The sequence below is a fragment of the Arachis stenosperma genome, chromosome 8 (genome assembly GCF_014773155.1).
Source record: "Arachis stenosperma cultivar V10309 chromosome 8, arast.V10309.gnm1.PFL2, whole genome shotgun sequence".
Classification (NCBI taxonomy): domain Eukaryota; kingdom Viridiplantae; phylum Streptophyta; class Magnoliopsida; order Fabales; family Fabaceae; genus Arachis; species Arachis stenosperma.
In genome coordinates this window covers 3,833,671-3,861,553 of record NC_080384.1, presented here as the reverse complement: position 1 = coordinate 3,861,553, position 27,883 = coordinate 3,833,671, and the positions used below count along the sequence as shown (strand labels likewise).

General features: G+C 35.1%; 2 protein-coding genes across 3 annotated transcripts; one reads left to right on the top strand and one right to left on the bottom strand.

Annotated features, from left to right (window-relative positions):
- Positions 1–6,822: 6,822 nt before the first annotated feature.
- On the bottom strand, positions 6,823–9,119 carry LOC130946396 (uncharacterized). The gene is made up of 4 exons (XM_057875128.1): positions 8,784–9,119; positions 8,513–8,677; positions 8,330–8,400; positions 6,823–7,333 (listed from the first exon to the last, which is right to left on the bottom strand). The coding sequence occupies exons 1-4, from the start codon at positions 9,039–9,041 to the stop codon at positions 7,027–7,029; spliced, it is 801 nt and encodes a 266-aa protein (XP_057731111.1). The 5' UTR covers positions 9,042–9,119; the 3' UTR covers positions 6,823–7,026.
- Positions 9,120–10,992: 1,873 nt separating this feature from the next.
- Positions 10,993–26,577, top strand: LOC130943841 (uncharacterized). 2 transcript variants are annotated; one of them, XM_057871883.1, is made up of 3 exons: positions 10,993–11,474; positions 19,247–20,376; positions 26,258–26,577. In XM_057871883.1, exons 2-3 carry the CDS (start codon positions 19,917–19,919, stop codon positions 26,281–26,283), a joined length of 486 nt encoding a protein of 161 aa, XP_057727866.1. In that variant the 5' UTR covers positions 10,993–11,474; positions 19,247–19,916; the 3' UTR covers positions 26,284–26,577. The 2 variants fall into 2 exon arrangements, 1 of the variants encoding a protein (XP_057727866.1); XR_009071898.1 differs by lacking the exons at positions 19,247–20,376; positions 26,258–26,577 and adding an exon at positions 18,526–18,786.
- The last annotated feature ends 1,306 nt before the right edge of the window (positions 26,578–27,883 follow it).

The window sequence follows — 27,883 nt, the reverse complement described above, 5'->3', positions numbered from 1 at the left end:
TTAGCTCCTAATCTTTTCTTGAAGTGGTTTGAAATGGTTGATTAGACCTTACCTTTTCTTGCCTATCCTTCTCTTTCTTCCTTCTTCTGTGAATAACTTAGGAAAGAAGCACTCTCTTTCTTTCTTTGAGTTCTGACCAAAGCAGGCAAAAGTGTACGTTGATTTGGTGAAATCAAGTGAGAGAGAATTTGCTTGCTGAATATCACTTTATTTGGCATGTTTTGATTTCTCATCTTTTTTTCCTTTTGGGCTTTATTTGTGTTATTAACCCACCAGCCTTGTTTCATTTTCCATTCAATTTGGGCTACGGTATTGATTTGTTTTTGGCATGTAACAATAAATAATTAGCTTCCTATAATTATATACAATCAACATTTAATTATTTATTTTGCCCAATTAAATAATGTTTGTCATCACTAATTAATTTAGTTAATTTCTTAACTCAACAGAATGAAATCCAAGACCTTAAGCATCGACTTCATTGTCATTGATGTAGCTTCTGCCTACAATGCCCTAATAGGCAGAACAACCCTAAATCGGCTTGGAGCAGTGGTTTCTACTCCCCATCTTTGCATGAAGTTTCCAACACCGGAAGAGATTGCTACCATCAGAGGAGACTAGAAGCTGGCGAGAAAGTGTTACAATGAAAGCCTAAACCTAAGAGGTAAAGGCAAAGAAGTCAATACCATTGAACTCGGAGGAGTCCTAGTTAAAGAAGAACTACGGCCACAGTCCGGAGGAAAGGCCGAAGAGGTACATATCGGGCAAGAGATAGGGAAGAACACCAGCATAGGAGCCAATTTAGCAGAAGACCTGAAGCAGAAGCTAGTATAACTCCTACAAGAGAATTCCAATCTCTTTGCCTAGAAAGCTTTCGACATGCCCGGAATAGATCCCGAACTCATATCACATAGATTGGCTATTCATTTGGGATCCCGACCTGTTCAGCAAAGAAGACGGAAGCTAGGACCTGAATGGGCTCAAGTGGTCAAAGGGCAAGTGCAAGCCCTCCTAGAGGTAAGCTTTATTAGAGAAGTCAAGTATCCAGCCTGGCTGGCAAATATGGTATTGGTCAAAAAATAGAATGGCAAATGGAGGATGTGTGTTGACTATACCGTTCTCAACAAGGCATGTCCGAAAGACCCATATCCTTTACCCAATATTGATACCCTAGTAGACTCTAACTTGGGATATCAATATTTGTCATTCATGGATGCCTACTCGCGATATAATCAAATCCCGATGTACAAGCCAGACCAAGAGAAGACATCGTTCATCACGCCCAGAGCGAACTATTGCTACATGGTCATGCCATTTGGATTAAAAAATACGGGGCCCACATATCAAAGGCTGACAAATAAGGTGTTTGCACCTCGGGAGAACTAATGGAGATATATGTGGACGACTTATTGGTAAAGACTAAGGATGACACCTGCCTCCTGAGCGACCTCACGCAAGTCTTCAACACCATAAGAATGCATGGGATGAGACTAAATCTTGATAAATGCATCTTTGCAGTGGAAGCTAAAAAATTTCTAGGATTTATGCTAACATAAAGGGGGATTGAAGCTAACCCTGATAAGTGTAAGCGGTCCTGGAAATGAGGAGCCTGACCTGTTTAAAGGATGTTCAGCAGCTGAATGGCCGACTTACAGCTCTTTCTAGGGTTTTGGTAGGATCAGCATTAAGATCCTTACCACGTTTTGCCCTACTAAGTAAAGGATGCCATTCTGAATGGACTTCTGAGTGTGAAGAAGCCTTTCAGGAGTTCAAAAGGTTTCTAAGCCAATCTCCAATTCTTACCCAACTAATATCAGGGGAAGAACTTGTGTTATATATAGCTGTCGCCGAGAAGGCCATGGCGTCAGCATTAATACGAGAAGATGGGGTTGGGTAGCATCCTGTCTACTTCACAAGTAAGGTATTACAAGGCCCTGAACTAAGGTATCAAGAACTCGAGAAGTTCGCATGCGCCTTAGTCGTAGCATCTAGAAGGCTTCGGCCTTATTTTGAAACTCATACTATAAGAGTTCGAACGAACCAGCCCATGAAGCAAATCCTTCAGAAAATAGATGTTACGGGTATAATGGTTCAATGGGCTATAGAGTTATCCAAATTTGACTTGAAATACGAAACTCAGACAACTATCGAAGCCCAATGCCTCACCGACTTCATGGCCGAATACGCAGGAGATCAAGATGAGGCCTCCACAACCTGGGAATTATAAATGGATAGCTCCTCCAACAAAGTCAGAAGTGGTGCAGGCATAATACTAGTTAATCAAGAAGGAACTCAAATAGAGCTCTTGTTGAAATTTGAATTTCCGGCCTCCAATAATCAAGCAGAATTTAAAGCCCTGATTGCTGGGCTAAATCTAGCCAAAGAAGTCGGAACTACCTTCAGTGACTCTCAAGTCGTGATTTCCCAGATTAATGGAGAGTATTAGGCAAAAGATCCCAACATGAAGAGGTACTTGGAAAGAACACTCGAGCTTCTTAGGGAGTTCCTCGAAACTGAAGTCAGACACATAACAAGGGAGTTCAACAGCAGAGCCGATGCCCTTTCCAAACTGGCAAGTACCAAGTCGGGAGGAAATAATAGAAGTCTGATACAAGAAACTCTCCAGGAACCCTCGGTCACAATGACGGATAACAGGCTGAACATCTTGCAAGTCTCCGGCCTAGACCTCGGGTGGATGACACCTCTGACCAAATACTTAAAATTTGACATCCTTCCTGAAGAACAAAAGGAGGCTCAAAAACTTATAAGGGAAGCATAGAACTATACCTTGGTGCAAAATGTTCTTTAGAGAAGAGGGATATCAACACCATTGCTGAAGTGTGTCCCAACCTCTAAGACGGCAGAAATCCTGGAAGAAATACATAATGGCATCTGCAAAAACCATCTCGGAGCCAGATCCCTAGCAAGGAAAGTAATCCGAGCCGGGTTCTTTTGGCCAACCCTACAAAGAGATGCCACCGACTTTGTGAAAAAGTGTCAACCATGTCAGATGCATGCAAATTTTCACGTCGCTCCCCCAGAAGAGCTCATTAGTGTGACTTCTCCATGGTCCTTTACAAAGTAGGGACTGGACCTATTCGGACCTTTCCCTCAAGCGCCAGGACAAGTAAAGTTTCTCATTGTGGGAGAAGACTACTTTACTAAGTGGATAGAAGCAGAGCCATTAGCTACTATTACGGCACAGAGAAGTTGGAAATTTCTGTATAGAAATATTATCACTCGATTTGGAGTCCCACACTCCATCACAACTGATAATGGTACACAATTTACTGACTCTACATTCAGAAGCTTGGTGGCTAGCATGAAAATCAAGCATCAATTCACCTCGGTCGAGCATCCCCAAGCAAATAGACAAGCAGAGGCAGCCAATAAAATTATATTGGCAAGGTTAAAGAAAAGGCTTCAAGAAGCAAATAGAGCTTGGGCTGAAGAGCTTTCTCAAGTATTATGGGCCTACCGAACCACACCTCATTCAACTACTGGCAAAACACCTTTTTGACTTGCTTACGGCATCAAAGCCATGATCCCCATAGAGGTCAATGAGAAAAGCCCAAGGATGAGATTTTACAATGAGGTCAAAAACGTCCAAGCACACAGAGAGGAGCTCGAATTGCTCCCAGAAGTCCGGGAACAAGCCCAGATAAGAAAAGCAACAATAAAACAAAGGATGGCAACAAGGTACAACCAAAAGGTCATTCGAAGAAGCTTCACCTCAGACGACTTAGTACTCATCCGAAATGACATCGGAGTGAGCAAGTCGGGAGAAGGAAAATTCGCTGCAAATTGGAAAGGACCCTACAAGATAGTTGAGGTCTTTGGAAAAGGCTACTATAAAGTGTCCGATCTAGGAGGATCCTAGCTTCCAAGGTCATGGCACGCTTGCAATATGAAGAGATATTACAGCTAGAAGCGAACCTCGCTCCCTGATTTACTATTTTTCCCGACTTCATGGTTTTGTCCCAAAAAGGGTTTTTCTAGAGGGGGTTTTAATGAAGCATCAAAGCGAGGGCTAGGGGTAGAAAATTCAATCCCTTAGTAGCAAAAGCACCCTTGTAAGGCCACAGTGCATTAGTAATAATATCTCTCTTTTAACTATTTATCTTTCTCTTTAGAAATTCCATTATTACTCTACGATATGCACTTACTTAAACTCGAAAAAGCGCAAAAATCCGTTGACCAACCTAACATAGTCGGCTAGATAAAGCCACGAGGTACAGGTCGGTGTAAAGAGGTTATAAAAGTCAATCATAAATAGCTCGGAAATAATATAGCTAATGACTTATAAGTCGGAAAGCCCGAGTAAAATAAAATGCATCGCAAGAATAACCTAAGTCATGAAAACGATTCAATAAATTAAGTAAAATTGAATGTATAACGTCCAAATAATGGAAGCTAAGAGATTCGAAGATTCTTTAAGAATTCAAAGGAAAAAAGGATTCCTTGGAGAAACTTTTATCAAAATCACTCAAGAAAAAGTTTTCTCAAAAACTTCACTGAGCAATGAAAACATTGTCCTCAGACAAACGTCTGAGCCTTCTCAAAAGCTTTACAAAACTAAAGCAGCAAAAGGTTTAACAAAAAGCCTCGACTACTCAACAAAGTTTCATCCTATAATAAAAAGAAGCTTCATAATAAACAAATTGTTGTTAAAAGATCCTATAAAAAGGACCAAGTGTCAAGGAACCACAGCAAAATATACAAACAAATATAAAGAGTTCATAAAAAGGACCCACAAGTCGGGCCTTTAAAAATATCATCACTTGGGACCAAGAAGGGGGTTTGAGTCATCGGCAGGAGAAGAGGTTGGTTCGGCCACAAAAGTTGGAGGGGTCGGTGGGATCTCTTCAGCAACAGGAGCTAAAATCACATCGGGAGCCGCAGAAGAAGACGACATATCTACCCCACGGAGAGGGGATTCAATGATGCATTGCCCCGCCATCTTCAGCTCGGAATCAGTCTCGGGACGAGGAGGAAATACTATCTCACCATTAATAACCACCTTGTCGGGATGAAGACGTGACAGGTCCAAGTCGGGAGCAATAACTCCGACCTGCTCTTTTAGGACCCTAAACGCCTCTTCAGTGCCTTCAACAATAGAATCCTCTAAATCCTGATAGCCCTCCCGAAGCTTCTCCACTTCCTTTTTCAAATCAATATTGGCCGAAAAGATCCTAACATAGTTCTGTTCAGCCTTCTCTTTCAGACCCTCCGCCATTACACGCTGGCCTATTAAATTTTTCTCCCCCTCCCTGGTCTGGGCGAGCTCTTCCTTCAGCCTGTCATTCTCCTCCTGCAACCTGTTTTCCTCCTCCTGATACATGACAATCCTCCCTTGAAGATTTTCTAAAGATTGTTGAGTAGCACTCAAGGGTGTCTTGTCAAAAATATCAAGGAAGGAGGTGCAAACCCCAGCAGTCCGAATTCCTCCTCGGATTAAGATTTGAAGATGATTTCGAATAGCAGCATCATCCATAGCAATTTGGCTGTATGGAAGGATGTGCTTCCTAGTAAATTTTGGCCCATCAAAGCCGGCGTCCCCGACACTAGAGGCACCGGCTTCCGAGGTCTTGCGTTTTTTCTTCTCAGGTTCCGAGGAGTAATGAACTGGGGAAGTAGGGGCATGAGGAGGAAGAGGAGGGAAAAGTATTTATGAGATACCAGGGGCATAATCGTAAAATGGTTCAATCATTAAAGAATACATCGTTACCAATGTAACTGCCCCCCACATATAAACGCAAAAGTCAAACGGACGCGACGGTTGATTAGACACGATGATTGAAAATTCAAAATCACTTCAGTGTCAAAACTAAAATCACGTCGGTTTTCCGACTTGAAAAGAAATATTGACTTAAGCGTCCCCGAGTTTAATTAATACTCGAATCCAACTCATAACTAAGAGATTGGACTCGAGTAAGGGCATTGTTTATACCCTGGTCCAAAACATAAGCTAGGTCCAATCAGGCTAAGAGGCCCAATCCAAAAAGATTGGCCTTCATCGTGTATCTGACCTCCACTAAGAAGTCGGGGTCGACACCAATAAGCAGTCAACACTTATCCAAGGGAATAACTGCTTCCTTAAATCTTTCACTCACTTCTAGAAGAGAGATCCCAACAACCCTAAGATAAAAGGACGGTTATCCACCATCAGAAGTGGAACTACTTTAGCGATGGTTATTGGTTTCTTCCCTATAAATACACTAACACCATCAGGTAAACTTAAGTTTCAATACATTCAAAACTTGCTTAACCCCTTGCTGACTTAGGCATCAGATTGTCTTTGCAAGTACCACCCACCATTCCTCAAAGCATACAACTTGACGAAGGCTCCCAAGCAGTAACAGCTCGGAGACCACCCACCTTCAACATTTGGGCCTTTCATTCAAGCTCAATCATCCGATTCTAGGTAAGCCCCGAAACAATAGTGGATGATGGTGATGATGGTGGCTAAAAATGATGTTGAAGAGAAGGAGAGAGGACACTTAGCCTGTGGTGTTCTAGTTCATAAAGAGGAAGAGAGGAGAAAAGAGAAGAGGGGGCGATCCGTTAACTCTAGACGGAGACATTACAGAAGGAACAGAAGGTCTCATAGAGTTAATCATTAACTTTTCTTAAGGAGCGGAAAGAAGTTTCGTAAAATTGTTAGGAATGGAGTGAGGTTTCACTCTAAAATAAAATTAAAAAATATCAAAATTAGCTCATAATCAATTGGTTCGCGTTCTAGTCATACTTTCAAGTAATCATCAAATCATGTATTTGATGAACAACCAAAGATAGTTTTGGCAATTGACCGTATAGACTAATAATTAGTTACTAGAAACCCTTCCAATAAGGGAAAGGCTATATAAAACTATCAATTTGGCAATTGACAGTTAAGAAATCCTTCAAATATGAATGCTTCTACGAAGTCATATATAACATCATCCACTCGAATACCTTACAAGTCTGAGATTAACCTAATCAATGGTGGTACAACTAAGAATTGGATAAAATTCAACTAGAGCACAATTAATTTGTTTTCAATTTCTTAGCCTTAGAAGACAAAATATAGTCATCGTCAGAGTCATTCTCAGAGCTTGCATCCTCCGCTTTCCGCTTCTTGGACTGCTTCCTTGTGGAGTTTGGGGTCTTCTTCTTAGCAGAAGGTACAGGGGAGGTTGGGCTTTTCTTCTTGACCGTGACGGATCGTGTGCTTCCCTTTGCTGATGCTACAGCTTTAACCGGAGAAGTGAGCTTCGGCTGCAGAGCTTTCTTTTGCTTCTTTTCAAATATTTTCATTGCCACCTCTTTAGGAAGTAAGCCTGACTCCATCAACCTGCAGTTATATTCAATAAGAAATAAACAATTCGAATCCAAGATTCCAGATTAAAATGCAACACCAAACTCTTCAACATTACGCTAGGTCAAGTTTGCAGTAAAGGGGGGGGGGGGGGGGGGGGGGGGGGTTGAAAGATAGTGATCAGTTCAACTGGATGGAAACTGTTGATATTGCAACTTTAAGGAATATGCTATGAATCTATGGAATCATTAATCTCTAGCAGGCAATAGCAAAAGAAAAACCAGATACACAAATGCCAATTTGCAGATGCATTAGCAGACATCCTACAACCAATTACTGGTTCTGGGTTCACAAATTAAAGAGGCAGTGCATGTTTATAAGGTTAGTTAAAATTAAACATACACATCCTCCAAAATTTGACACGATTCAACCTGATCTGGAACACTACTAAGACAACCTTAAGATACTTTGCTTTAAGGTCAGTATTGAAAGTTAGTTCATCACAATGACCCTTTATGAAGGATGCATGATTACTCAAGCACAATATTGCAGGGGGGAAAGACAGGGAAAGCCTACCTCTACCTTTTAAAATGGATTCTCAATGTAACTGAAATTTATATTTCGTATAAAACATAAATTATAACAATATTAAAGAGCATGGTGCTACTAATACAAACTCCAGTTGGTTAGCAAGGGTCTTGTATCTAGCCTAATTTCGTATCACTTGATGACGCTGCAATTTTATAGGAATTCAGGCAAATGAGGCCCTAAATGAACTTGAAATTTCAGTAGTTTGAGACATTGCTATATATTCCAAATATAAATTGTGACAAAAATTTTAAAATTAGAAGCATTCTATGTATTTCTTGCATACACAGACACAGACACAGTTGATTCGTCAATTTCCTTTTCAACTCTATACCGATCTGTTGCTTAAAGGCAAAACTACACTATCAGTAGTGTCTCAGTTGCATATAAACAGTAATGTGTCTCCCACCCTTGACAAATCATGGTAAGGAAAGAAAAACTCACCAGACTTGTGACATTTCGCTTGTGGGAACTTGCTCATATAAACTCTCATAGAAAATCCTGAGAGGATCTTTCTGAAATGTCACAAGGAAACAAACACAACACACTGATTATACAAAACTGGAAAAGCTATAAGGAATAGGAGAATAAAGCATACATGTATAATGTATATAATTGTATATCTACCTCCTCAGGTGGATCTCGTTTCTGGCCAGGTAAATCATACACCTTTTTCGCTCTCTTCTTCTCCTGTTGCTGCTGTGAAGCAGAAGAAGCAGCAGCATCTTCCCCTTTCTTCTTTGTCTTCTTAGTTTCTTCCTCCTTGACCTTCTTCCTTTTCTTCACTACTTCCTTCATCCCCAAAAAACAGTACACATTTTAAGAGAGTAAAAAAAAAAATAAAAGAAGCAAAAATGGCCACATAAATTGTAGGAAGAAAGCTTCAATATTGAGAAACCTTGGAATTGTTGGAAGCTCTTTTGGCAATGGGCACGTCGTCGTCGTCGTCGGAGTACTCTTCCTTCTTGGGTTTGGAGCGAGACACAGCAGCGGAAGGCTTGGGCTTGAGGGGTTTGAAAGAAGAATCATTGTCAGAATCTTCTTTCTTCACATTTTGAAGCTTGGAGGTTGTGGCTTTTTTGGAAGACGAAGAACTCTTATTGTTGCTGTGGTTGGCGTCCTCTTTCTTTACCTGCTTCGATTCTTCAGACGGCATTCTTCCGGTGAAGGTGGCAGCAGCGCCACACTTTCCCTTGAGCAATCGCAGCAGAGTTGGGGTTTCGAGCTCCAAAACTTTGCGTTTTGAATTTGTTTGACTTTGACTTATTATTACTGAATATAATTGGGCCCCCAACAAGGCCTTCAATTTGACCCATCACCCTTGGGACTAGAGTTTATTTTTTTTTTTCTTGAAAAAGAAGAAGAATGCAGAAGCATATTTAATTAATTTAATATTTTAAATTTTTTTATAGTAACTAGTAACTACGTGTGTGTTTGGATTACAGTTTACAAACGGGAATTTATATAAGATTGATTTTGCAAACTTAATTTTGATGAAAAGTAAGTTTGTATTGAAATGATTATAGTAAAATAAATATTGTTTGGATTACACTATTCAAAATCACTTTTAGATGAAAAATTACTAAAATAAACATCAACTTAAATAATTTTTTTTATATTATCCAGTTATTTTAATTTAGATATTTGAATAATTTTATTAATTAATTTTATAATAAAATTAATATTTATTTATTAAAATAAAAATAACATATAAAAATTAGCAAAATATATTTTATATTAAAAATAAGAAATATGAATTATATATAAGAGTATTTAATCAAATATATTACATTTTTTCAAATTTTAAATATTAACGTGAAAATATTAATTTAGTATTTTTTTACATTTTATTTTTGTTTTAATACTCTCAATAATCTTATTCTTAATATTATTTTGGAATTCAACATATAATTTTATTAATACATATGATTAATTTTTTTATTTAATTTATCTTTTTTTAATGGGATCATAATTTATATTATAAAAAATTACAATAAAAAATTATATATACCAGAATTATAATTATACAAAAGAATACTAAAAATAATAAAATTAAATATTTATCCTGGTAGCGATGGAAATAAATCTAAAAATTCTTGATGATATATTTTATATAGTATATTTTTAGTTCTTTTAGTACTCTTTTTTAGTACCTATAGTTTTTTACTATTATTATTATTTATGGTTAATTTTTTGTTTAATTTACTTTACCTAATGTGATCAATAAATCATATTATGAAAAGATAATAATAAATATAATATACAAAAATCACAATTATAAGAGTGTATAATGTTAAATAAAAATTTAACAAAAAATAAAAATAATAAATAATAAAAAAAGAGAGTTCATATATAAGGAGAAATAATAAAAATTCCATAAATAATACAATAACATGTTTCAAGGATAAAATTGGTAAAGAAAAATAGATGTTTAATGTAAATAGCTAAAAGCTCGTTAGTGAAACGCAGAAGCTAGAAATTGTTGCTTCTAGCAAACTTGGGTTTGACATCAAAATCACTTCTGCGTTTGCCAAATCAAAAGTTAGCCAAACAAAAAATTAAAACTTTCAATAAGTTTAAACGTGCTTTTTCTCTTCAAACGGGTTTGCCAAACACACCCGTACGTAACTACTGATGAATGATGATCATTCGTTATTTTATCATGACTCTAGTTTAATTGAAAATATAGGTAATTAATATTTTATTTTTATTTTTATTTTTTTATATTTGAACTAACGTTAAATAACTTTTTTATTTTTTACTAAAATTATTGATTTTTTAATATTCTCTGATTTAATTTGGCCAAAAAGAATTATGAGTATGAGTATGAACAAAGAGTGCATATTATTCTTCTTCTAAAATAGACGGGTACAAGTTGTTTGGTATCAATCCTGGGTGGCGAATGATATAACTCGGTGGGCAATTGGGCATAAAAGCTCAAAGGAGAAAAAAAAGTTAAAAAATAAAAGAGATGGTTCGAGTTTGAAGTGGAGATAGAATCAAGAATCTGATCGAGTCAGTACCATCTCGGAATCTATTCTAAAGCCAACATAAATCAGAGAGTGACACACAAAGACAACCTTTTTTCTTTTCTCTTTTGCCTGCATTATAAATTCCAACTAGAGAGACTTAGGAGTTAAGAGAAAAAATGGTGTGGCCATTGAAGGAGAGAAGGGGTCCAGCATGAAAGCAAGGGTGGACAATGAACACATTGTCATCCATATCGGCGCCTCCATTTCAACTAGTAGCCATAGTTGGCATTGTGATGTTTTTGCTATTACTCCCTTCTTACATTAAATTGAGGACAACCATGCAAACAGCCACCATCAACCTCAACTTTCTCCTCTTGTTTCTTCCACTTCTCTTAATACTCGTTGCACATTCCATATCAAAGCATGGCTCGCGCCTCGTCCTTCCGGCCCCTGTCTCGTCCCTTGCTCGAGCCATGGGGCGAACTTCGTCAGCAGGAACCGGAGGAGGGTCGCCGTGGGGCGTGGCCGCGCTGGTGGTGTTGCTCTTGGCATTGGCCTTCTTCCGCTCCAATTTCAGGTCTATGTGGTCGCCACTGGTTTGGAGATCCTACTAATTGGTAATATCTTAAATATGTTACTTTAATTATATAGTAATTATTGTATTGTATTGTATACACAAATGTTACTTATTCCTCAATCGGTCCTCACTATATTCATAATTTTTTTTTTTGCCTTTTTTTTTTAATGTTCATGTATTAGTAACGGTAGTCAGTTTAGTCGGACTAACTTTCAAAGTTTTAGAGTTAGCATTTTTATTAAAATTTAATTAGTATTTAACCATTAAAAAAAGAGTATATAATTTTACACTATTAAATATAATTTTATATTATTAAAAATATTAATGATAGATAATTAATAACTACAAATCACAAAAGATATTGATTCTCGGCGCCTGATTCAATACTCCTAAAAGGTTTGGAGTATTAAAACTCTTCTTAAAGAGTTAAACAAAAGTTAACGTATTTGGAGTTTTAGTACTCCTTAATTAAGAAGAGAGAGAAGAATCATCATTTAATTATTAAAGAAAGAGAAAAGAATTAGCATTAAATTCTATTTGGGTTAAATTTTTTGGTTTAATTTAAATTTATTTTATTTTTAGATTGATATTAAATTATTATAAAATTATGATAAAAATAAAAATTTAAAAGAATTAAAAAGATATAATACTCTTACTATTCTAAATTTTTTCTATTTAAACAAGCATATTCATATTATTTTAAAATTAATACGAATAAATTTATTTAAAATTTTTAAATTTTAAATAAATATATTCATCTTATTTTAAATAAATATTCTCGTATTATTTTTTTAAAGCGGTTAAACATGATTTTTAATATCTCAACAAAAGAGATAGATATATGTAATCTTTCAAATTAATAATATTAGAGTGTATATATAAGTACATAATATCTGAAAAGATTAATAAATCTTACCTAGAAAATATAGTTAGAGATATTTTTTGCTTAAGATAATAAAAATAATACGAATACGTTTATTTTTATTAAATTAAATTATTAATTTAAATTATATCTATCTAAATTTTAAATAAAAAATTTTAAAAGTTTAAAATTCAAATATGTGAATAAAATTAGATTAATAAAAAAATAAAAATATACGAATACGATTTAAATTGTACAAAAATAGGAATAACTTTGTCGGTGAACAAATTCATTATTTTCAATGAACAAAAGAAGATAGTATATTAAATAAACTTTATGAAATAAATTATCATTTTAAATAAATAATTAAAATAAATAAAATATAAAATTATTAATTAATTAGATTTTATTAACTAATTAAATAACTTATATACTAATAGAGCATATTAAATTTCTTATAATAATTATAATTATCATTTATTAAAAATATATTTTATAAGTTGTAATTAATATGTTTGTAGTTTTTCAAAAAAAAATATTAATTGTTTATTGATTTCATCGGTATGCATTAAATGTTAACCTAAATCAACGCAAAATAAATTAAATTTTAATAGTATTTTTTTGTTAAAATTATATGGAGTTTTAAAACTCCAAATATTAAGGGAGTATTGTAATGTACGTTGGCACAATATCCTAGAGAATTCTATTAATGAAGTTTTTTATGTATATTGACAAAATTATTAATTAATTAATATATATTTTTTTTGTAAAACTACCAATACATTAATTATAACTTTTAAAATATATTTTTAATAAAATAGCAATTATGATTATTACAGAAAATTTTTTTGATGACTTACTATTGAAAATTTAATATATTCTATTGGTATATAAGTTATTAAAATTATTAAATTCATTTATAAATTCTAATTAATTAATAATTTTTATTTTTATTTATTTTAATTATTTATTTGATATTATAATTTATCTCATAAAATTTGAAATTTTTAAATAAATAATTTAATTATTTTAATTATCAAAATAAATAATTTATAGCGTACTTACCAATTTACACTACATTTATTTATTTCGTTTACATATGTATATTTTTGTCAATTTTTATATATCTTGTTTACATATAAAAATTATCTCGTTTATAGTATAAACTAGATATATGTATTTATAAATAATTAAATATAATTTTTAAAAATAATAAAAAATATTAATAATTTAAATTGGATTAAACTTTGTAACAAATTTTGTACAACCAACTTAAATAGAAAAAATTTTATATTCAATGCCAATAGAGTCGTGATCTTCATTAACTGTGTCATCAAATAAATCACCTATATTTAAATTATATTTCAAACTTTTATACACTCTCATGTGACAAACAAAATTTGAAATATATATAATTTAAATTTAAAAATTAATATTCAAGAGAGTACATAAAAAATTTAAAAATTTTGTCATTTAAAAATTTGAAATATTATTGAATTGCTTTAGAAAGAAATCTAAGAATTATTATTAACTTTATTGAAAAAATAAAAAACTTTAAATTTCACAAAATATTTTTTTTTAGAGTTTGGGATTCGACCTAAACTAATTATCCTATATATTAAAAATAAAAATAAAAATTTATATAATTTTTACCTAACCTTGATCAAACTTTAACTATCATTCACATTTTTTTATTCTTATTTTTTTCTTTGCAAATTTTTTTTCTTTTTTTTATTAAAGAAATTTAATTCTAATTCGATATTCAAATCAATGCAAACTGATATGATCCATCTGGGTTTAATTACAAAAACATATTTACACCCTAACTTCATGAGTTAAATATCAGAAGCAACAACTCTAGTTACAAATCTGACGATAATTTAATACTATTCTGCTCTTTGGTTTGTGACTACTTATTTAAAATTATTTTTAAATTTAGTTTTAACTATAAAAATTTAAAATTAAATTTAAATAATAACCTAAAATTGATTTAAAATAACACTTTAAAAAAATATTAATTCTGTTCCTAATATATATTTATATATATCCTAATTAAATGGTATGTTATAATATAGTTAATTTTTAAAATCATGATGTTATAGATAAAAAAAGTAGTATACGTGATAAGTTTTATGAAATAAATTATAATATTAAATAAATAATTAAAACAAATAAAATTTAAAATTATTAATTAATTAAAACATAAAAATAAATTTTAAAAGATAAAAATATACCAGTACGATTTAGATGGTACTGTAATGAGTTTATGAAATTTTAAAACAAAATAAATCTTAAAGATAAAAATAAAAAATTGTTATGGAAAACAATCATTTTTTTATTTTATTTCAATAAAAAAATTAACACTAATAAAATACTAATTAAAAAAAACGTTGCTTAATAGATAAAGATATATTTTATGATTATTTTATGGTTTTTATTTAAAAGTATAGTTTTATGTTAGTGTTAATTTTTTAAATATTAATTTTTTAAAAAAATATAATTTATTGACATTAATTGTTTGATGATGTTATTAATATATAATAACAGTTCTATTAATAGAATACCTATTAGAAAATTGTGCCAACACATATTACAATATTGATAATCTAAAAAGAGTTTCAAAACTCCAAACATAAGGAGAGTATTGTAACATCCACCTTGATTTTCTAACACTACTATTATAATTAAGTTTAACTTAATTAAAACTCATATGGATCATACCCAAATCAAAAGATGATTGATGGAAGTTTTCATTTTCTGAGTTTTAAATAGGTAAAGACTACGAGATGTTAATTAAGTTTTATTAGATAATAAATTAAGAAAACTTTTATGTTTGAAATTTCAATTATGTAGTTCTTGAGATGTAAATTAAAATAATATGAATGGATGTGATTTCTTTAAGAATATTAGGATGTTCTATAGTTTTATTTAGTGTTGGAAAGATCGTAACCTGCAATTCTCTTATATTGAGAGAATGCTTTGTCGATTACGCATAGATACATAGAGTGCAGCTAATGTTTGGAGGCTGTGAAGCCAAAGCCAAGACACGGTTACGTAGCTAATGTGCATAGCCGACCTAAGTTTTTAAAAGAATGACTAAGTGGGCTTCTATCTCTCAGATAATAACAAACTTCTTTTGTTTGATAGAGGGCCTGAAGCCACGAAAAGAAGTATTGGCCTATTGGGTAAAGTTGGTGAATAAGAGAGTAGTGTGTAACATCCTGTTACCCTAAGCCTTACCTCTAGCCGTAAAGCGAAGGATAACAAGACGTCACGACAGTTCTAAAGCTCATACATCAATAAATATAGAAGGAGATAATAATACTAAAGGCCCGATGAAGGAATAAAGTTCAAAATCGCATAAAGCAGATTTACAAGCGTGAGACGTCCACACACGATAACTAAAATGTAAAGGCACAGGGTACAACATGAGACTTAATATAATAATAGTCAAGATAGATATACATAAGTGTAATAAACAAAAGAACTCTAGTCGTAACCCGCAGAGCTTAGGCCAACTAGTTACAATAGAAAAATACAGAGTCTTTGAGTTAAAACATCTTATACAACTTATTTCTCAAGTAAGCCTCTAAGGCCATAAAGTCTAAAACAAAAAGGGTGAGAGATAGTACTACAACAAAATAAAACAAAAATAAACCAAGAATAAACCATACTCCGCTCTGTCACCATGTCCGCAATTTCACCGAGGTGAATTACGACCTGTATCTGAAAATCAACAACATATGGTATGAGAACCGGAGGTTCTCAGTATGGTAATAGTGCCCAATATGTAAGATGTAAGACTCCGAGACGCCGAAGGCAATCCTATAACTTCACATCGAATATGGATATTCAAGCTTAGAATAAAATAAATAAATAAAGAAATTAAACCATAAACAGGGTTATCTAAACTTAGGGGAATTCTAACTAATACTAATCACACCGCTGTATCCCACAGCCTTCGCCAACCTAACCTCCGTACAATCCCATCGCCACCGCCTACCTAACCTCCTCAGCACCAGACAATCACAAATAATGCAAGCAAGTAATACACAGGTAGTAATCATATATAACAAGTAATTCAAGAAGCAAGTAGGCATATCATATAACTAGGCAAACTCAAGTAATCAAAGCAAACAAGCACATAAGAAATGTATATGATGAATGCCTGTCCTATTGGCTCGTGATATCACTAGTCGGTCTGTAAATGCCAACCCGACACATCCTTCCAGATGTAGCCTTTTCTGCCACGCCAGAGATATAATGCCCTGCACACTCATGCAGCAGCGAATCTGCTATGCCAGAGATATAGTGCCCTGCACACTCATGCAGTAAAGAGTCTACTACGCCAGGGATATAGGCCCCGCACACTTCATGCAGCAGAGAAGGAAACAACCACAACAAATCATGCAGCAGAACAATCTACCACGCTAGGGATATAGACCTCCCACACTCTCAACAACAACTAGTCATGCAGTAGAAAAATCTGCCACGCCGGAGATATAGGCTCCGCACACTCCCATATAATCCAATAATTTCTACATTATTCATTTCCAAGCCCTCAGCTCATTATAACCATCACTAGTTTCCAACTTCTCAAATAATTGAATTGAATAGCTTGTTGATTATAGATTTGAGAATGTAAATTTATAGTTGATGATGCTTGATGAATTAGTAGTGATTTGGTGAATTTGTGGATGATTTGAAATATGATTATTGTGGTCATTGTCATGGTAATGAGGAAGGATATGTAGTGTTGAATTGGTAGGTTTGAAAATGTTTAAAATGAAACTTTTGAATTGAAAATGAGGTATAGAAGAGAATTGCAAAAATTTTGGTTTTGGGCCAAATTTTGACAGGCTATAACTTGACTTCTGAAACCCCAGATTGATTTTAACTTGTTTTAAATAAAAATTGGATTTGTGAAGTTTATGCCATTCGAAGAACGAAAGAAAAACGATTTAAAATGATTGAGTTATGCCCGTCGGAAGTTTGGATGTAGAATGTGTAATTTTGCAGCTAAACTTACCATGGATTTGCAGCTTTCTAGTTGATTTGCCAATTTTTTTTAAGAAACGTACGTCCACGCATATGCGTGGGACGAAATTTCGGCTGCGCAAATGCAAGGAACTCTACGCGTATGCGTGATGGACCAGCAGGCATGTCCACGCGTACGCATGGCCCACACGTACGCATGACATGATATACTCACTTACGCGTACGCATGACAAGGGGATGCGTGCACGAGCTACATTTTTACACTTCCACGCACACGCGTGAGCCACGTGTACGTGTGACCCCTATTTCAGCAAACATGGTTCTCAGCAATTTTAACTGTATTTCAAACTTCTAAACCTTTATTTTCATTCCTTTAGTCATTAATAATAGTATTAAACCTAATAATCATTTGAAGTTAGGAAGTGGGGATAACTTGGAAGTGAAGAAAAGCTGAATATTGATGAATTGATTATGAAATATTACAGATGATCATGTATGATACTTGGCTTGATAATTAAATGATTGATCATGTGTGATACTTGGCTCAAATGATTAAATGATCTGAGATACAAGATTCTCTGGGTAAAGTACCATGGCTTGCCACCACAAGTACCAGGTTGAAAATTCGATACTCTGTTGACCCTATGACGTAAGGATGACCGGGCACTTATAAATTCCCGAGAATGTTAACCCCCATTGAGCAATATTGATTATTTGAAAAAAAGCTATGCATAGACTCTTGGGGATGCACGTCGAGGGATAGTCTAAGGTTTTCGGACTTGTCGGGTTGGCTGGATAACCGACATATGAGCCCCATCAGCCATAGGACAGCATGCATCATATGCATACTACTTGAACAACTTGTTTGTGCATTAACTGGGTGTGCCTAAGTGTACTTGCCATGTTAAATGTATATTTGTTACCTGCAGTATTTGTAACCTTCTTGTACTTGCCTTTATCTGTTTATTTGTCTATGATATGCTGACGGAGATGGAGGTATGGAGGAATGGTAGTGTGGGACTTAGATTTAATATTAAATTAAGTTAAGCTTAGATACTCTTAGAAAACCACCTTTTATGGCTTCTGTTTAATACTTTAAGCTCTCTGATCTGAGTGTCGGCGTTCTAGGATTGTCTCTGGCATTCTCAAGACCTTATATATTATGTGTGTGGCACCTTTACCATATTGAGAACCTCTGGTTCTCACCCCATACTATGTTGTTGTTTTTCAGATGCAGGTCGAAAGGCATCTCGTTCGGCGTCTAGACTTCTGAAGCGAAGTGGTTTCTGGGTTATTTTGTTGTACAATGATGTATAAATATGTACTTAGCTTTCTCTCCGCATAACTTATTCTTTTGATCCTCTTAGAGGTTTATGGAGAGACAGGATTTTGTTTATGTACATTTGGGTTTTGGATATGTATATATATGTGTGTGTATATTCTCTGGCCAGTCTTGACTTCGCGGGCTGAGTTAGGAGCTTGTTATTTTGTATCTTTAACCCTCTGTTCCTGGTTTTGGTTACTTTATATTTAACAGTTATAGCTTTCTTAGTATGCAAGATAACTCGTTACTTGAGCATTGCGCTTTTATTTCGCGATTTTTATTTTCTTTATTCTTCAAGGCTCCTAGTATATTATAATCCTTCTGCTATAATATGTACACATTTTATTTTACAGGTCGTAATACCGCTCCACCTCTGTTTTACGACTTAAGCGTAAAGCTCAGTTTGGTAGGGTGTTACATTATGGTATCAGAGCAGTTTGTTCCTATAGATCCTGAAAGACGGACTGATCATGTTTCTGTGCATTCTCTGTATATGTGTTAATGTGCATTAGGATATCTGACTGATATATATGGCATAAATATTTGTAAACATGCATTTGGAACTTAAAGCATTAGACCTGTAATATTGAAACTGATCAACTTAATATCACTTGTTTGGTGTATATAGGAACCAGATGTTGACTCGCGGACGCGGTAGCAGGTGAGGTAGAGGTAGGATAGGCACCGTTACTCCTAGCACGACAGGGAATCCAGTAGATTTTATGGCTGCTCTGGGAAATATGGCTGCAGCTATGCAAGCGACAACCGAGGCACTAGGTAATCAGATAAACTAGGATAATCACGGGAACAATAATGATGAGGACGGTCCTATAACACTTGCTACATTTCTGAAAGTTCACCCTCCAACCTTCAGGGGAACCTCAAATCCCACTGATGCAAATAATTGGATTCAGGCTATAGAACGGGCGTTGCAAGCTCAACAGGTTCCTGAAGAGCAATGGGTTGAATTTGGAACTTATCAGCTGCATAGTGAGGCTCAGTATTAGTGGCAGGGAACACGACGTATCCTGCAGCCTTATGGTGCTGCGATTCCTTGGGAGGTTTTCCGAACAGAGTTTTATAAGAAATACTTTCCTAATTCAGTCAAAAATGCCAAGGAACTTGAATTGATGCAATTAAAGCAGGGCCAAATGACTGTTACTGAGTATAATAACAGGTTTGAGGAGTTATGTCGCTTTTCTTGTATCTGTCAAGGTGCGCCTAAAGATTTTGCTGAGTGAAAGTGTATTAAATATGAGGGAGGTCTTCGGAGCGATATTTTGCGCTTTGTTGCCCCAATGGACATCAGAGTATTTTTTGAATTGGTGAATAAGAATAGGGTGGTTGAGGAATATGTGAAAAAGGTGGCAGTAGAGAAAGGAAGTCTAAGGGTACCTTTCCAGAGGCCTTCAGGGAGGAACTTTGCTCCGAGAGGTAGAAATTTCAAGCGTGGAGGTTTTGTTCTACAGCAGAATCAAGGCCAGGGTAATTACAAAATGTTGAATACTAATGTTAATCAAGGGAGAAGGTTTGGAATGCAGCCACAGCAGGATTTAAACTGTCATAGGTGTGAAAAGTATCATCCTGGAGTTCCGTGCAAATCAGGACTTGGGGTATGTTATTTTTGTGGACAGCCCGGGCATTTGGCCAATAATTGTCTGGAGAAGAAAAAGTATGAGACTGGTAGGGCACAACAGCTAGGGAGAGTATATATTACTTCTGCAGCAGGTACTGAGGGATCTGAGACACTTATTAGAGGTAACTATGAAATGGTTATTAAAATCTTAAATGCTTTATTTGATTCAGGAGCATCTCATTCCTTTATTGCATTTGAAAAGGCTAATGAATTAAGATTGAGGATGGTGGTTTTAGGTTATGATTTGAAAGTGCATAATGCTACTCATGAGGCTATGGTGACTAGGTTAGGATGTCCACAAGTTCCATTTCGAATACAGCAACGTAAATTTGTGCATGATTTAATTTATTTGCCGATGATTGGTCTTGATCTCATTTTGGGATTGGATTGGTTATCTAAGAATCATGATTTGCTTGACTGTTCTGAAAAGTCAGTATAATTTATGCCGGAAGGGTCGAAAGTGCCAGTTGTGGTGAATAGTTATTATTTGAACTCTATGATAGTAAACTGTTCTGGAACTGAATGTCAGGGTATTATGTTATTAACTGCGGGAGTATCAGGTGATGATCAGAGTTTAGAGCAGATTCCGGTTGTATGTGAATTTCCAGATGATATTAATGAATTCTCACCTAACCGGGAGGTTGAATTCGTAATTGAGTTGGTGCCTGGAGCTGGTCCAATTCCGATTACTCCGTACAGGATGTCACCTTTAGAAATGGTTGAACTGAAGGCTCAGCTGGAAGATCTGTTGAGTAAGTACTTTATTCGACCAAGTGTTTCTCCGTGGGGAGCGCTAGTGTTACTGATAAAGAAAAAGGACGGAAGTATGCACTTGTGTGTTGATTATCGGCAATTGAATAAGATTACTGTGAAGAATAAATATCCGCTACCTAGAATCGATGACCTAATGGATTAGTTATAGGGTGCTGTGTGTTTTCTAAGATTGATTTGCGATTCGGGTATCATCAGATAAGTGTTAGAGATGAAGATATTCTGAAAACTGCTTTCAAGATATGTTATGGTCATTATGAGTATACGGTGATGTCTTTTGGATTGACTAATGCTCCGGTAGTATTCATCAATTATATGAACAGGATTTTCCGGCCGTACCTAGACAAGTTTGTCATTATCTTCATTGATGATATTCTTGTTTACTCTAAAGTCTGATGAGGAGCATGCTGATCATTTGTGAACTGTGCTGCAAATTTTGAGAAACAGGAAGTTATACGCTAAGTTATCTAAATGCGAGTTCTGGAAGAGTGAGGTGAAATTTCTTGGTCACGTAGTGAGCAAGCAAGGAATAGCTGTGGATCCTGCTAAGGTGGAAGCAGTGATGAAATGGGAGCGACCAACTTCAGTGACAGAGATTAGGAGTTTCCTAGGTTTGGTGGGGTATTATCTAAGATTCATTAAGGGATTTTCACAGCTCACCTTACCTTTAAATAAGCTGACTAGGAAGGATACGCCTTTTGTCTGGACTTCAGAGTGTGAAGAGAGTTTTCAAATATTGAAGCAAAGGTTGACTACTGCACCCGTGTTGGTATTGCCTAAGCTAAGTGAACCGTTTGAAGTGTACTGTAATGCATCATTAAAGGGTTTGGGGTGCGTTCTGATGCAGCACCAGAATGTTGTAGCATACGCCTCATGGCAATTAAGACTGCATGAGATGAACTATCTGACTCACGATTTAGAACTTGCTACTATTGTGTTTGCTCTGAAAATCTGGAGGCATTATCTCTATGGTGTCAAGTTCCACGTCTTCTCAGACCATAAGAGTTTGAAGTATCTCTTTGAGCAGAAAAAATTAAATATGCGTTAGAGGAGGTGGATGGAGCTTCTGAAGGATTATGACTTTGAATTGAATTACCATCCAGGAAAAGCGAACGTTGTAGCGGATGTCCTGAGTCGAAAGTCTTTGTATGCAGCTTGGATGATGCTATGAGAAGAAAAGTTATTAAAGGAATTTCAAGGTTTAAACCTGGGAATTAGAGAAGAATATAGAATTCTGTGTTTGAGTCAGTTGCAGATTCCAAGTGATTTTAAATCAGAACTACTGAAGGCTCATCAAGATGGTGAAGCGTTACATAAGGTATTGCTAGTAATTGAACAGGGAAAATAGTGGAGAGTGTCAGAAGGTCAGGATGGTTTGTGGAGGTTCAAGAACTGGATTGTTGTGCCAAATGTCAGAGACCTACGATAAAGTATTTTGAAGGAAGCTCATAAGAGTGGGTTTTCAATCCATCCAAGAAGCACTAAAATATATCAAGATCTGAAAGCGATGTTCTGGTGGTCAGGAATGAAGATTGATGTAGCATTGCATGTATTTAAATGTTTAACGTGTTATAAGGTTAAGGTTGAGCATCAGAGACCATTAGGAACCCTTCAGCCTTTAGAGATTTCGTAATGAAAATGGGAGAGTATTGCAATGGATTTTGTGACATGTTTGCCTATGACTTGGACTGGTTGTGACGCTATTTGGGTAGTTGTGGATCGACTGACAAAATCAGCTCACTTCCTCCCCATTCGAATAAGTTGCACAATAGAGGAATTGACCCAAATGTACATCAAAGAGATTGTCAGGTTGCACGGCGTGCCTTCTACCATTATATTTGACAGAGATCCTCGTTTCACATCAAGGTTCTGAGGAGCCTTTCAGCGTGCATTTGGGACTCAGTTGAGTTTGAGTATCGCGTATCACCCTCAGACAGATGGTCAATCAGAGATAACTATTCAAACCTTGGAAGATATATTAAGGGCTTGTGTCTTGGACCAGCCGGCGAGCTAGGACCGGTATATGCCATTAGTAGAGTTTGCTTATAATAATAGCTACCATGCAAGCATCGGAATGGCTCCATATGAAGCTCTGTATGGCAGAAAATGTCAATCTTCACTATGTTGGTATGAAACTGGAGAAAGAAGTATATTAGGGCCTGAGATGATAACTGAAACTATTGAGCAGATAAAGAAGATTAGTAGCCGAATGCTTATAGCCCAAAGCCGTCAGAAGAGCTATGCTGATCAAAGGTGAAAGCCTTTGGAGTTTGAAGAAGGGGAGCATGTCTTTCTGAAGGTTACACTAACTACCGGAGAGGGAAGAGCTATTAAGACTAAGAAACTGAATCCCCGTTATATTGGACCGTTTGAGATCCTGAAAAGAATAGGGCCGGTGGCTTATAGAATTGCCTTACCGACGTATCTTTCGAACTTGCACGACGTGTTACATGTGTCATAGCTTCGGAAGTATACTCCTGACGCAAGTCATGTTCTAAAACTGGAACCATTCCAAGTGAGAGAAGATCTAACACTTCCAGTAATTCCGGTGAGAATTGATGACACCAGCATTAAACGATTACGTGGGAAGGAAGTAATTCGGTAAAAGTAGCTTGGAGTCGAGCTGGTATTAAGGAACATACTTGGGAACTCGAATCAGATATGCGGAAAGACTATCCACATCTCTTTTCAGGTAACTGAATTCGAATTTTGAGGACAAAATTCTTTGTTAGGTGGGTAGGATGTAAACCCCATTAAATTAGTAAATAATTAGTCGATAAATTAGTTTTTAATAAAGAATATTAGAAATGCAAATATTATATTAAATTAGGATAGAGCTCATCGAAACAAGAATTTTGACACTAATTTCGAAAAAATCGGTCCAAAATTGGACCGAACGGACCGAACCGGTTGAACCGGGCCCAAACCAGCCTAAAAGGACATTAAATGAAACTCAAACATTTCCCCTTTCTTCCCTTATACACGTTCCAGCGAGCAGAGGGAAGGGAAGAACGGGAAAACGTTTTCAACCCTTACGGTAAATTCAATTTGCCGTAACTCCTCCGATCGCCACACCGTTTGCAGCCACGCGACCACCGTGTCGAGCTCTACATTTCTACTGGAACAATTTTATAGGTAACTCGCTTTATTTTTCTCAGCCACTTCTTCCCCCAGTTTTGGAAAATTAAGTGGAGATATTGAATTTCTTTTCTTTTTGACTTTTTATGATCCAATTAGCTTGAGAAAAACGTTCACTCTTGCTTATGTAAAGCTTGGGTAAGGTGAGGATACCATAATTCTATTTTAATTTCATTGAATTTGAGCTTTGAGTATTAAATTGGGTATATATGTGTTATAAATGTGTATTAGGTTGTGAATAAATAATTGGAGCTTGAAATTGTGAATATTGGAACATGGAGGAAACTGATCCTAGAGTTTATTGAGCTTTTGAGGGGTTGTCTTAGTTTTAATTAAATTGCTTTGGTCGCTACGTGAAAATCGGCCAAGGTATGTTTTAGATTTTTTGCATTTAATATATAATGTTCTGTGAAAACTTAGGCTAGATGACCATAGGATAGGTTGGAACGAATGTGTATATAATTATTGCTTAGCATCTTGTAAATTAGTTGGTTTGGTTTGGTGTATGTGTGAATTGAATAGCTTGTTGATTATAGATTTGAGAATGTAAGTTTATAGTTGATGATGCTTGATGAATTAGTGGTGATTTGGTGAATTTGTGGATGATTTGAAATATGATTATTGTGGTCATTGTCATGGTAATGAGGAAGGATATGCAGTGTTGAATTGGTAGGTTTGAAAGTGTTTAAAATAAAACTTCTGAATTGAAAATGAGGTTTGGAAGAGAATTGCAAAAATTTTTGTTTTGGGCTGAAATTCGGTGGGCTATAACTTGGCTTCTGAAACCCTAGATTGACTCTAACTTGTTTTAAATAAAAATTGGATTCGTGAAGTTTATGCCATTCGAAGAACGGAAGGAAAATGATATAAAACGATTGAGTTATGCCCATCAGAAGTTTGGATGGGGAATATGTAATTTTGCAGCTAAACTTACCATGGATTTGCAGCTTTCTGGTTGATCTGCCAATTTCTTTTTAAGAAACATACGTCAACGCGTACGCATGACCCACGCGTACGCGTGGGCCAGAATTTTGGCTGCACGAATGCGAGGAACCCTACGCGTATGCGTGACATGAGATACTCACTTACGCGTATGCATGACAAGAGGACGCGAGCGCAAGCTACATTTTTACACTCCCACGCGCACGTTGAGCCACGCGTACGCATGGCCCTTATTTCAATAAACATGGTTTTCAATAATTTTAACCGTATTTCAAACTTCTAAACCTTTATTTTCATTCCTTTAGTCATTAATAATAGTATTAAACCTGATAATTAGATGCAGTTAGGAAGTGGGGATAACTTGGAGGTGAAGTAAAGTTGAAAAGTGATTAATTGATTATGAAATGTTACCGATGATCATGTATGATACTTGGCTTGATAATTAAATGATTGATCATGTGTAATACTTGGCTTAAATGATTAAATAATCTGAGATATGATATTCACTGGGTAAAGTACCGTAGCTTGCCACCACGAGTACCAGGTTGAAAACTCGATACTCTGTTAACCCTATGATGTAAGGGTGACCGGGCACTTATAAATTCCCAAAAATGTTAACCCCTATTGAGCAATATTGATTATTTGAGAAAAAGCTTTTCATAGACTCTTGGGGATGCACGTGTCTAAGGTTTTCGAACTTGTCGGGTTGGCTGGATAACCGACAGATGAGCCTCATCAGTCATAAGACAAGCATGCATCATATGCATACTACTTGAACTACTTGTTTGTGCATTAACTGGGTGTGCCTAAGTGTACTTGCCATGTTAAATATATATTGTTACTTGCAGTATTTGTAACCTTCTTGTGCTTGCCTTTATCTGTTTATTTATCTGTGATATGCTGACGGAGATGGAGGTATGGAAGAATGGCAGTATGGGACTTAGATTTAAGATTAAGTTAAGTTAGGCTTAGATACACTTAGAAAACCACCATTTACGGCTTCTGTTTAATCATTTAAGCTCTCTGATCTGAGTGTCGGCGTTCTAGGATTGCCACTGGCATTCCCAAGACCTTATATATTATATGTGTGTGGCACCTTTACCATACTGAGAACCTCTGGTTCTTACCCCATACTATGTTGTTGTTTTTTAGATGCAGGTCGAGAGGCATTTCGTTAGGCGTCTGGACTCCTGAAGCGAAGTGGTTACTGGGTTATTTTGTTGTACAGTGATGTATATATATGTACTTAGCTTTCTCTCCGCATAACTTATTCTTTTGATCCTCTTAGAGGTTTATGGAGAGATAGGATTTTGTTTATGTACATTTGGATTTTGGATATGTATATATATGTGTGTATATTCTCCAGCTAGTGTTGACTTCGCGGGCTGAGTTAGGAGGTTGTTACTTTGTATCTTTGACCCTCTTTTCCTGTTTTTGGTTACTTTATATTTAACAGCTATAGCTTTCTTAGTATGCAGGATAACTCGTTACTTGAGCATTACGCTTTTATTTCGCGATTTTTATTTCCTCTATTTTTTAAGACTCGTAGTATATTATAATTCTTCTGATATAATATGTACACATTTTAATTTAGAGGTCGTAATAGCACTCCATCTCTGTTTTATGACTTAAGCGTAAAGCTCAGTGTGGTAGGGTGTTACACTCAGCGTATTTTTCAAGAGGAAAGAGTCCATCTGAACAGTGATTTTCATCGTCCAATAATATTTTACCACATGACAAGTTATTATAAAAATAAATAATTATATACATTTATAATTAATAAATAATTATATTTTTATTTAATTTAATTTATATTAATTTTTTAATAAAATTATTTAAATAATAATTAATTAAATAATTACATTAAATAATTAAATCGTATTTAATTTATTAATAATTATAATATTTAATTATATTAAATAATTATATATTTATTTAATTAATAATTTATATTAATTATCTCAGTTAGGAGAGGAAGATTTTGCACTGTACCATCAATTTCTCTAAAAAAATGCCCAACTTCAGAATATGTAGCAGCATCAACCGTTGAAAGAAGACTTAATTAAACACATATGGCAATTTCACAATACTTGTCGTTAACTATAGAGTTCTACTATGCTTTTTGTCTTATATTGCGTATTTCACAAATTAGTTTGATTTCGAATTACATATTGTGCACTATTGTTATATATGAAGTTATTAATTTTTTAAAATATTAATATTTTTATTAGTGAATTTTTGAATTTATACATTTTAATAATATTATTACAAAAAATAGTAACTATATTAATTTTAATTATTTTAATTAATTAATTAATTAAGTGGGGTCACAATAGGGACTAAAGTTAGTTCTTCCTAATGGAGAAGAAAGAGATGCTTTGAGTTCCTATTTACTGTTTATGACGCAAAAACTTATGTGGAGTTACTTTTTATGAAAAGTGACCCATAAATGAGTTCCCTACTGGAAATGGTCTTAGATTAATGGGAAGGTATGATGAGACGTTCTAAAATGACAATACTTATTTCCACTGCATATCTAACAAGAGGCGAGAGGATCATTTCACTCGTGAAGGAAACTCTAATAAAGGGTCTTGTGTGTTGGTGAAAGGGTGTTTCTCCATTGAAAGCTTCTTTCGGTGGTTCAATGGAGTTAGAGAGATTTTCTTATTATGCTGTAAGAAAAGAATTCATTCCTAGCGTATACGACAAATGGGAAGATTGCAGGAAGCAAGTTGAAGATTTCAGTGGCAACGAATACAAAGGTTTTAACGTCCTCAC